Source organism: Carassius auratus, unplaced genomic scaffold, assembly GCF_003368295.1.
Source record: "Carassius auratus strain Wakin unplaced genomic scaffold, ASM336829v1 scaf_tig00214259, whole genome shotgun sequence".
Taxonomy (NCBI): Eukaryota; Metazoa; Chordata; class Actinopteri; order Cypriniformes; family Cyprinidae; genus Carassius; species Carassius auratus.
The window spans coordinates 2,028,620-2,041,593 of record NW_020527582.1 but is presented as its reverse complement, the minus strand read 5'-3'; the positions used below and the strand labels follow the sequence as shown (position 1 = coordinate 2,041,593).

Here is a 12,974-nt window from a genome sequence, read left to right as displayed (position 1 = left end):
TAAAACCGTAAAAACCCCAACAATGTACAATATAACTTCTGAATCAGGAGGACAAGGACATAGCTGGCTGTCTAGTAAGAACAATCTGTGCTCATATAATGCTGAATGATAAAACTGCACTTACTACAGTAATTGACTGAATGTGATGATTAAAACAACCTCCTCATCACAAAAATGCATCTTTCACTGATTTATGTACAGAACAAAATGAAGATAAACTGCCTACATCCCTAGCAGACAATAGCTATTTAGTTATTCTGGCTAAAACAAATGCAGCAATTTTAAGACTTTTTCCATAAATAAAACGAATGGAACTATTAATAATTCTTCACTTCTGTTTATCATTTGACGTTTATAAGCCACTCAGCATGTGACTTTTGACAGGCTTAGTTGTGTATGTAATCTAATTAAAAAAATTTAGAAAATTGTTTTAATTTTGCTATAAGTCTCACTGATACTGCGGGTTGTCCTTATTCTCTTAATGAGTAGTGGTTGTTTTTTGGGTGTAACATAAAGTTTAAGACCAGCACGCCCATGGTTGCACTAATGGGTACAAATGCATTTGCTATTTAAACAACGTGGTGCAGGATGGGAAAATGAGAGCTGCGTCAGACTGAAATGGCAAAACGAATAACCACTTGCCCTGTGCCTTGCTCCGGGATTATGATAGGGCCCTAAAAGTCCTTTATTGCTTTTTCACATAATTTACATAATGTACTGACAGCCTTAAGAAAAAAAAAAAAAAAACAGGTCAAATCAATTACTGTAACATGTATTGGATTTAATGAGAGCATCTGCAATTACGAAAATGGGAGTGTTGCGAAACCTATTGTAGTAGTAAATTTGTATGTGTGGATCAGGTCAGTGTAAAAAAAACTAAACAAAAATACAAGAACCCTATTTTAGTCTTTGGTGGGTCCCTCAGAGATAGCTGTACAAACAAGCATGTGTGTTTGTGTAACTATAATTAATTTTCATTCATGTCATATAAGATGCCAGCAATGTCCAGTTGAATGACTAACTGTTATTTTACCCAGATAATTAGTTATCATAGTTATTGTTCTTTAGTTATGATATTCAGTGAAGCAGAGCAAAATAAATGAAGAGATGCATTGTGAAAAAGACATTAGATTTCTCAGAAGAGTTTCCTGATAGGCAGTAGGCATTTTGCTCAACATTATTATTCTTTTTATTCATTTATTAAATTTCACAAAGGATGTGTGACGGAACATGCTAATATGTTTGACTTGAACAAGATTAAAATAACAAATTAAAAAAGTGCTAACAAACAGTTAAGAGAAATATTGCACACTGACTGTATCTGTATGTTTGAACATCACTGTGTTTGCTGTCTCCCTTCACCCTCCAGTCATCCTCTCCATCCTTCCTATGCTTTTGTATTATCACCATAGTTGGGCCCGGAGACTGTCAGTCTAGAAATGTGTGGTTGTGATCTTGAGAAGAGCTGAACATTTCAGTGAAATGGGACATGATTCCTGAATCTGGTTCCTCCAGCCAGGGTGGAAGTGTTCCAGACACACATGAACTACATGCTCTCTAACATATCCTCTGTTGTGTGTGTAGGATTATCCACGAGGATGGTTTCTCTGGTGACGATGTGAAGCAGTACAAGCCAGTGGTCTTCAGCAACACCATCCAGTCCCTGGCTGCTATCGTGCGTGCCATGGACACACTGGGGCTGGAGTATGGAGACAAGGAGCGTAAAGTAAGTACAGCGCAAACCCTGATAAGCTGGAATACTTATTAAGGAGTGACATTCCCATTGTGATTATTACCTTATGGATGGTAATTGTAACACTTGAGATCAGCTGTAATTTCTCTTTATTTTATACAGTATATGCAAGACAAATATATAGTGTTTCTGTGTAAGATGATTCGGTAGAATCAGATAACAAGGGTCAATGGCGGTGACATGTAGTTTTAGCTTCACGGTTCCTGAGGCTGCATTTATGATCTGTAATGAACTGTACTCAATAAGAATAAATTTTTTTTTTAAAGAGTCACACACCATTTATAGAAATGTTCCAGGTCCATAAGCTCCTTCTTTCATTTTCTTAAAAAACTTAAAAGATAATGCGAGTCTATGCTATTAATACCATTTAAGTACTATTATATAACTGGTTTAGGAATTTCATTCAAATAATAATTAAAACTGGATATAGCTTTATATAAAAAAGGTTAATAATTCATTTTTTTCTTGCTTTTATTTGTTTGTTTTTTGCACTGCAATCATATACATATTGTTTCTACCTTTGGCTATACTGTTGAAAGATTAAGCTTTTTAATGTTTACAGAATAGCCCCATTCTTTTCCACTGTTAGTGCATGAGATTAAAAATGAAGTTTTCTTGTAATAAACATTTTACCACAAGCCTCAATTAATATTAACTTGTACTGAACCTGGACAATTCCTTTAATAAAAATGTCTTCTACTAAAGTCTTGTGCATTAAAGACACCACCACTAATCTAATCTAAAGAGAAACAGAACCAGATGTGGTGAATGTCGATAGATTCTAGCCACAGCACATATCATTTCCGCGCCTAATACAAAGTAAAATGGCTGGGTTCTGATGGGAAGCTTCAGGTTAAGATTTACCTGCCAATGGGTTCCATTAGTGTCAATAAGACTCATAATCCCATTGTGCTCATTCTCAAAATCTCTCTCACTGTAATGTCAGTGTCAGTGAACTTATTGACCTTCAGCAGGAAGCAATGTTTCATTTTAATCAAACCAAAGCTATCAGTATAGAGGCAAAAGTGATCTGAAATATCTAGCAGCCATCGATTGAGATATTTTCTATTGTGAGAAATAGAACACGTCTTCATTTCCAGGTTGAGTTACATCTCAGGAAGCTGCCATTGAAGGTTATCAGATGTGTGTACCTAATAAGAGAGGTCATAGATAGCAGTGTGGCATAATGTGTTTGAATGTGACTGCTGGGCCTACATGGAGTCTGCAGACTTTTTCTGCTGTTTTTTTGGGGCAGAGGGCCTAGATTTGGCATGATTTTGACTTAAAGGGGTCATGAACTGCCTTTTGTTTTTTATTTTGTACTGTTCTTTGAGATCCACTTGTGTGTTTTTTTATCAAAAAACAAACAAACAAACAAAAAAACATTAATTTAGAAGTAATATGCTATTTTCGGTCATTGTTTTGACCCTCTCATCAGAACTCTGATTAAATAAGCTTGTGGATTGTAGACTCCCACTGTAAAATCCCACTGCTATGATTGGATAACAGTTGTATTGTACACACAGTGTACAATGTTTAACAGCCTACATCTTTCACAGATGGACACTGATGTGTTTTAAGTTCCAACGCATAAATACTCAGTACATATTAAGTGATCTGTAACAACAGCTAAAGCAATAGTGACCACGTAATGAAAACAGTTACTCACACTGTGTGGTGTGACATTGTATGTAATATAGTCGGCACAGCATCATCTTTTAGTTTCAGTATTTCTGAAAATCCTGTGTCGAATTGTGCCCTGTTTGTAAACAAACCCGTGGTAAAACGAAGTGACCAAAGGCCCTTAATGACACTTCATTAAAAATAAAGTTCATGAAATAAAGTTTATGGTTTGGTTAGACTGCTCTTATCATTTACCTACTGTGTGCACAAATTGGTGGGCGAGGCTAAACTTGGAGTGATGTAGAAGCACTGTACGTAGAAGTTCTACAACTTCCAGGATGTTTTTATAGCACAATGACCTCTTACAGATCGAAAGATCATGGGGATTTTGATTTCTCAGTTCATGACCCCTTTAAGGACTATTACAGCTAATAGAATATTTTAGGTTTAGTACAAGTTAAGCTCAGTCAACAGATTTTGTGACACAAGGTTGATTGCAACAAAAAAGTCATTTTGACTCACCCATTGTTTTCTTAAAACAAAACCCAGCGTTACAGTGAGGAAATTGCAGTGGAAGCTAACGAGGCTGTTGCAATTAATTTATATATTTTTTTAATATTAATCAAACTTTTTATTAAAGCACTTACATTGCTTTACTGTATGTGTTGAAACTTAAACTTTAAAGCTGGTTAAATCATAATTTTACATTCGTTTTAGGGATTGCAATTTTATTAATCCATTTTATGTCTTGTGGCTATATTATTGAAACAGTTTACTGATTGCCTCCTTTTCACATCCTCTTTAAAACTAGATTTTATTTTCAGTTGATTGTGGTAATCAAATGCTGTGAATTGGGTTTAACTTGTACTGAACATGGAATATACCTTTACACAGCCCTGAGATTACGGCACTCTTATTGGTCTCTGAAGTTGCTTAAAATTAGCTTAAGTACTTCATAAAAGAGCATGTAATGGATAGTTAAATTTGTTGCCTAGATCTTGCATAGAGTCGTGTGTTATTAACCAATTCCATGTGTGCTGAGTTATATCTATTGTCAATGGAGGAATTGATCAGAATATGTGAGGAACTACATTATATATACAGTATGTGATGCATACAAAAATATATGTTCTTGGAGAGAAAATTACATAATGCTTACATACAATTCTTTATGTATGCAAGCATAAATGACTAAATGTAAATGCATATAGTACATATATATTTATCCCTAGAACAGATCAGTCACACACATTCACACAAACTCCTCAGGCCTCTGTTCCTTCAGGCTGTGGAGGCCAGCTGGCTCACACTTTTTTAATTTGAGGTGTGAAGATTTTATTGGATCTGCTTTCTCAACAACCTAGCCTCTATATATCTGTTTGCCCTTTCTTTCTCTCACACTCTTCTGTTTCTCGCTTTTTATACCCTCTCAGCTTCCCGCTTTCCCTCTCTCTTACTTCTATCTGTCTGTCTTTGTATGCATAGCCTCTCCTCTATATTGCCCTCCCCTATCTCCTTTTCTCTCTCACCAATCTGGCCCTGTTTCCATGGCGACCTCTTGTTTTGCCTCTCTCACAGCACTTTCCACAAGTCTGTGTCCATGGGCAATGTCACTCGCATGCACTCTGCCCAGCACCAAAGAGGCAAACATCTCATGTGACTATTCACAAAGTGTGTGTGACCAGAATGAGGAGTGGGCCACACCTCTCATAGAGTATAACTCTAAAGCGCCGTTCCAAGATATAGTGAACTGCCTACTGCCTACATCCATCCTGATCTGTCTTCTGCCTACATTCATCCTGTTATAAAACTGATTTCAAATGCTGTGCATAAGAGACACTTGGATTGCAATAGATTTCATTTGACTTTGACGTTATGATGTTGCTATGATGACAGTGTAAAGCTTCAAATACATGGCACACACAAATACTGGATAAAATGATCCAATACAATAGTCCAAATTTATTATAAAATAGTATTTATTTATAAAAAAAAAATCTTTTTTGCCGTTTTATGACTTTAGTTTGATTGGACAGTAGTTAGACAGGAAGCGAAGCTGGAGAGAGAGAAAGAGAGGGGATGGGCCCTGGGAAATGTCTGTGAGCCGTGACTCGAACTCGGGACTCCCAAAACACAATAGTGCTACATGTCGTCTTACATAAACTTAAACTAAAATGAAAAAAGGAAAATAAAATAAAAATATTGAAGCTAATTCAAAGCAATCTAGTATGTATTATATGAATATTCTATTACTATCTAAATAATAGTAATAATGAAAGTATTATCTGGGTTATTATAATATTTAGGCCTATGTGTATTAAAATCCTTATTTATTTGAAAATGTCCCTCCCAACCCTCATTTGAATTTTTTGCTCAGGCTCACAATGTGTTTGCCAGCATCATTGGATGATGGTGCTACATGGATATGGTATGGTACTCTCTGTGATTTTTAAAGGAGCCAATTGTTAGGATTCGCCGTCTATTTTTAGATGTTCAATGTATACTTGACACACACACTGCATGTACGTTCTTGTCATGTCTCTATCCATGCAGCTGTCCTGGTAAAGACCCTTGATCCTTTTTCTCCACAGCTTAGTAGTGTAATAGCGGATGATGCTGCGGCCTGTGGCAGGAAATCCATTCATCCTAGTTTGATTCATTGCTCACCACAACTTAACACATGATCCGATGCTGATCCCATTGCTGCCATGCTTACGGGCCTCTATAGTACAGCAAAATGGCTGCCGCTCTGAGCGGAATGGGCTCCATAAGGTCCAACATGTTGGTGTGACATCCTGAGCCACACCACTGCTGATAATATAAATGTCAGTCTGTGGTGGGCAGGGGGCATGAGCCCAGTGCCTGGCAACCAGATGGACACAGATGGGCTTTGCCATTCTGGCCCACTGCTTCCACTGCAGCATCATGACGCCACTTGTGGAAAACTCTCCCAAAGAAGCCCAATTGGGTGTCCCAGTCTGCATGCTAGCCGCATGCAAAATTATATTCACAAATGTCCCAAAATAGAACTGAGAAATAGGGTTGCAGTCAGAATTAGGAGTGTTTGCTCTAAATTTAAAGTGATTTATCCTGCATTAGTGCTGACACTCTGGCGAGAGCTCTCCTATCTGACCATTTCTATTACTTATTCACTTATAATGATAAATATGTGCATCCAGATCCACTTAATGCATATTAAAAGTTGAACTGTTCAATATTTTTGGGGTTATATTATGATTTTATGTATGGGATGCTGCAGTGTGTGAAAAATTTGCTCTTTCAGGCAAAACTGATTGGATGAGGGCAGGCACTCATATGGGGCATGAATTGCTGTCTGTGGCCAGTGGGAATAGTTGTTTTTTAAGTATTGAGACACTTTAATAATGCTTTGTTTTTTCATTAAATTTAATGGAAATCCCATAGGTGGCTTTTTGCAGTAGTGCATGTCTTGAGGCAAACTGGCACAGTTTTTAATTTTTTTAAAATATATTTAATCATGATTACTGCGACATTGCCTTTGGTTATTTATTTTAAAAATTTATTTATTTTTTTGACATTTCTGTTATCTTGCATTGGAAACAAGCTTCCACAAGCTTTCGTGTATGGGGTTGCCGGATGTCACACCCCAATCAGAGCTTTTCTCCTAAATAGATACATTTTCCATACTAGTGTTTTACTTAATTGTCCCAATTATCAGATTATCTGAAAAGACAAACATGTTTGTTTGGAATTTCGCAAGCTCTAATGCAATATTCTGCTCAAATCAAAGTGTCATTCAGTCTGCATTCCTGGCTGTTTGCGCCATTTGCTGCGACTATATCTGTGAGCAAACCATTTCAGTGACACACAGTAATTACAAACATGAATCTCAGCTATGATGTTTGCAATTGTGGTTGTTGAATTAAATGCTTATGCGAAGTCTGTGCTACAATAAAGTATTTTTGTTTTAAGGCCAATTCACACTGCATGGACAGACGCAGACAAAAGCAATATATATATATTCATCAGGTTTTGTTTGATCAGTGTGTTACCCCTGTCTTCATCTTTTGGCATTGGTTGATGCTTGTTTTTGCAGATTGAACATTTATTACTGTTTGTACTCCACCCGTTTGTTTGTCGGCACTGGTCTTTGTCTGTTGCTGCATGAATTGGCCTTTAAAAGAAAAACGTAAACTTATGCAATTTAAATTGTGAATTTCACTGTTTTAGCTTTTGTGAGAAGGTTTTTAAGGTTTTACTAGTTTTCATAATGTAGACAGTATTAATGTATATGATAAATATATCTGAAAACTAAGCTCGAGAATGTTAAATAAACTCAGCCTACGTTGGAAACGTTGATGTTTCTTGATTTGTGCTTATGTGAAAGTGCTAGAGATGCACCAAAATGAAATTTCTGTGCTGAAACAGAAACCAAGAATGCTTCGTATTTATTATTTTATTAAATAATATAATTTTGTAAGATGTAGTAATTTAACTCAGTCATTTTAATTATATACTTTTTATCAAAACGTATTTGAAAATAGAATGTAACACAATAAAATTGGACAGAAAATAATATTAAATATAAATTGAATATTTGTATTATACTATATAGAATTTTCCTGTTGGTGTGTTATTTGAGCGGACTTTGCTGTTCTGGTGAGCACGAGCGGCTGTAATTTTTCAGCGGCTGTAAATTTGGCGCATCCCTAGAAAGTACAATATTGTGATGAAAATTCGTCATTCATTTAATCAATAATAATTGCGAGTAAAACATTTTTTGCAGAATAATAGTGATTATCATTTTAAGCATTGTGTAGGCCTAAGTTTGGGTTTAGATCCTCTGTTGCTCACTACACTACACTGTCACTAGGGTATGTGGTTGTTTGTGTTAGCATGAGTCTGTGGGCTTTTGTGTGTGTTGTGGATGGAAAACATTTCGGGAATAAGAGAGAGAAGGTGCTTGCAGCAGAGTATTCCCATCAGTCCCGGCAAAGCCCTAGCGGTGCTTACACGCCCACTCATTATCCAGAGAAAGCCCATCTACACGGTCTCATCATTATGCAAATAATCTTTATATAATACTAACTGTTTGATTTGCCTGCATTCAAATAGGAAAAATACCTGGTTATGTAGAAGTCTAAGAGCAGTGTTTCAGAAACTTTGGGCAGGATTGAAGCGATCACTATCATCTGGAGGTGAGCATTATAAGACTTGATGAGGATACATGTGAAAAATAATATACCACAAATTATAGACAATGGGATTACATTCACAAAATGCTGCTGTTAAACACAAATTTCCCTGTGGGAAACGGAGTCACATTCAAATAAGACTTATGACGTATGTATTTTCAAATAAAACTGTGGTGAAACCCCCTTTAGGTGCTGATGGCAATACATTGCCAAATAAAACTCATATGCAAATTATGTGTTTAAATGTGATGTTTTCCAGTACATGTTTTGAGAACTGTGCATTGGTTTATTGTTGTCTCCGTGGTGGTACATGTTCCTCTTCCGTGTGAAACGAACATCTGGTAATGATAAAAGGAGTTGATAAGAACTACAACTCTGAAAGGTAAATAACATCCAGAAAAGACAATACTTTTTTTCCTACACAGTTAAGATAAGCAGTTTCAAGGGGGGGGGGGGGGACATTTCTTGAGAACACTCATCTTATCCTTGATTAGTTTCTTTCTAAAACCTTTTCCCCTTGGATCAGTAGTCATTACTGTGAATCAGACCTGTGAATGTCTAATCAATACTTGCGTATCACTGGTGAAATGGTTTATTAGCTGAAGATTGAGCCTTGTGTCTTAGCAACACTTCCCATGTAAAAATGTGCTATTAAACTTAATTTCTACCTGCTGCTATGCAGTGCTTTTAATTTAGTGACTTAAGGTAAAAACATTAGCATAGATTTTATACACAAACAGTGGCCCTGGAAGTAGAGTTTTGCATTTGTAAGTTGAGGGTCCTCCCTTCTTAGTTTTTTAGTCCAGGCCACCCTGGATTTTGGTACATTCTCTATGATGGAGTTGGGTTTGCAGACAGCCTGTATCATTGCTAAAACTGAGAGGGGAAGGTTAGGCATATTTATAGAATGTGTAAATTAATTTTGCGTGAGGCAGAACAAGAGCCCTTCAGAAGCATTAACAGATATCTATCCCAACAGATTGAGCTGCAGCCTCCATTTTAATTGAGACCCTTTTATGTCATGTCTCTGGTTCTTGGATTCAGTAAAAAGTATTCTCCCCAGTCTTACTGCTCATTTACACAGATCCCAAATAGAATTATTTCTGACGCAGCTTAATTACATATTAGGTGAATCAATTTACCTCAGTGAATCTTTACACTGGAGAACTACTTGTGTTTTCCAGGCTGTTGCTTTTTTAGTGGAATTATGTCAGCTGAGTCAGACACATCTACTTGTTTGTGGTCCTGGTAAACTTTGTGCCTTAGGCCAGGATTTCTAAACTAAGGGCTCCTTTCACAATCCTAAATTGTTTACAGACCTCACAGTACATCTTACTGAATTTAATAAACAGATATTTTGCACACTATGATAGAGTTCTTCAAATAATAGAACTGAATAGTAAACCAAGCAAAACTGCAACTGAACCTGACATCCTTTGAGCCTGAATTTTCAATATTTACATCAGTGTTTCCCAACCTTTTTCAACTCGCGGCCCACACAACCAATCATTTATGTTTGTGCGGCCCACTGCAAAAAAAATTAACTGACCCCGCTATTGTTGGGTTAATAACTTTGCAGTCAGAAGCTAGATTGTTAACTGAATTTATAGAATGAACTAGGGCTGTGCGATATGGACAAAAAAAAAAAAAAAATCGCAATTTCTTTGATCAATTTAGCGTTTTCTATTTTAATCACAATTTTGACACACACAGATATGCTTCATATTCATAAATGCATTCAGGATGAATTTGAAACATATTTCCAAAAGAAAACCAATTAGAGCTTTATCGTATAGTTGTAACGTCTCTAGAACAGACATAAGTCAAAAAAATCATTATAGTAAAGGTGTAACAAAATTTCTAAACTTATGGCAAAAAATATAAATAAATAAATGCGTGTCCAGGGACTTTTTTTTTTGCCATGCATTGTTCATAGAGCTCATTAATTGTACCGGTGCCTCAGGTGTTGAAATAGATTTGTAATACATTATAGAGGTTCACACATAGGCCTACTCCATTTGCAGTGTGTATACAGTATGTGTATGCAGAAGCAGCAGCGAGAGCACGTTATTGTAAAGTGAAAACACAAAAATTTTGAAATTTTATGACAATTTCTATTAATCGCACTGCCCTAGAATGAACTGGCAATGAACAGAAAATAACTTGGGTTGGCATCGCTCAGCAAAACGGGAAAACCAGATCCAGGCAGAGCTCGGCAGCGGGTAGACAGTCAGTGGAGCAAGCAGTGAGGAGGGAACACATTGACAGCTATTTATGTTGACCTTGTTGACAGCCATTTATGCATGTTTGAATTTGTTGTTCTGTAGCATATGCAGCAAAAATATAAATTGGTGATTTATTCTTAAACCAATCCGCGAGCTTGAATAGTGGACGCTATTCCACATATTATGTTATGACTTAGAAATTTTTACATGTATTAACAAAATCATTATTTTTTTAATGGTAATTGGCGGCACCCCTGCAATACCACCTCACAGGTTGAAAACCACTGATTTACATTATATGAATTTTAGTGCTGTCAATCGATTAAAACAGATTTAACAAATTGATCACACATTTTCTTCACCTTACATTCAATTTTTTAAGTTATGCTTCTTTAAAAAGTTTGGGAGGAGCACGCCCAGATTATCATCTGCCTGACCAATTCATTATCAGTAATTACATCACCTGCCACTAATGAATTTACAATACTTTTTTTCAGAAGTCTCATTCAAAACCCACACCCCAAAAATCTGAGGAGGTATGTGTTTGTATGGGTGTGATACCTTTGAGCTGGATTTTAGGTGGTTCGTGATTTATGTTTTAAGATTATTTGTTTAATAAGATAATCATTAGTGGTCTGAGTTTTACTTTCTCCTGCAAAATGTGTGTTGGCAAAGTTCTAAAAGGCGGTCAATGAAGTGGGGTGTGATGAATGTGTCTGGAGCACTCCCCAGTGCTGCCCTTGCCCAAACTGTGTTGCTGTCACTCTCTAGAAGATCTGTGCTGCTCATTTTTAATTGGAGAGCCAAAAATAAAGCAATCAGGAACAAACGTCACCTTAGCCATATGGTCCCCGTTAGTGGGCTAGTGAGCCGGCCACGTCTTTGCCATATGCCCAGCTCTTATTACAACAGATACATCAGTCTTTGTGTGCGTGTGCGTGCATGTGTGTTTAAGCATGAGAGTGCACATGTGTGATTTTAAGAGGTTGGATATTTGCCCTTGAGTACTGCTATAACATTCAAGCTTTACTGACAGCTGTTTGATATCAAGAGAAAAGACAGAGATAGAGGATGAATGAGTTTATTGTTACTCTGTAGAGTATCTGATCTGAATCTCTAAAAATGTTTCTTTATGTAGTCGCTGGTATATACCCTCATAGTAGGGCTGTGGAATGAATCACATGCCATTGTCATGCACATCTCTTCAGTAAAGCTGGTTCCGTGATTAGCAGTAAATCACCTGCTTTCAGACGGAGTGGCATTTACTACACAGAGATGTAGTTCACTGACAAGCTACGCAAAATCACGTTCAGTATCGCAGACGATTTGATCTGCGATACTGAGTGCGAAATTGGCTAATTTTCAGTGAACTACGGCTCTGTGTAGTAAATGTCGCTCCATCTGAATGCAGATGTATGGAGTCTCACCACATCTTTAATCTTGTATTAGTCATCATTTTTAAACCTTCCCTGTTATGACATGAAATATTTGGAAGTATTTTTTGCTGAAAGGGGTCAACATGAATTAAGCCTCATTGAATCTTAAAAATTAGATAAAAATAGATAATAATTCCATTATGATTTGGACAAGAAACATGTTGCAGTATATAGTTTTATGGCCTACATGAAATATTCATAGCCTGTGCCTTTTCGTATTTTGCCATTGTTCCAGGATCAAGCTCAATGTAAAGTGACATTATTTTCCTATTCATTATTATTTCCATACTGCTGATGGTTTTCTCTGTGTTTGTTGTTGCTTATAACCTCTGGGCAGACTAAAAAGGAATAATGGCTTTGTTGAATGTATGATCAACAAATGCATAATTACATGCTCATCGTGACACCCACATTGTATACACCTCTGAAATACAGTGCTGACAACCAATTTGTTTGTGCTTGAACAAGAGACTTTTTTTTTTTTTTTGCTTTACACAAGCCAGAACCAAATTTCTCTGTCTACTACTGTTAAGTGCTTTAGCAACACTGTATTAAAGGAAATGACCCTGGAAAGTGCGTTTTAAAACCCGACACAAATGAAAGAATAAGAGCATAAAATTATTGTAAAAAATCAATTGGTGGCCATGAACTCAATGCATAATGCTCCCCAAGGATAATAATGTTTCTTTTCGTTTAGTGGATGCACAAATCTGGCTTATTTTTTAAAATTATTTTACTTTATACACTGCTCATTCAGACTGGC

General features: G+C 36.5%; 1 protein-coding gene across 3 annotated transcripts in view; it reads left to right on the top strand.

The window, feature by feature from the left end:
* The window catches only part of LOC113091628 (guanine nucleotide-binding protein G(o) subunit alpha-like), an 86,796-nt gene that overhangs the window by 21,885 nt on the left and 51,937 nt on the right, over positions 1 to 12,974 (top strand). For all 3 annotated transcript variants that reach the window (XM_026257208.1, XM_026257206.1, XM_026257207.1), the window contains exon 3: positions 1,585 to 1,726. In XM_026257208.1, the coding sequence (XP_026112993.1) occupies positions 1,585 to 1,726 (142 nt within the window). The remainder of the gene's footprint in view (positions 1 to 1,584; positions 1,727 to 12,974) is intronic.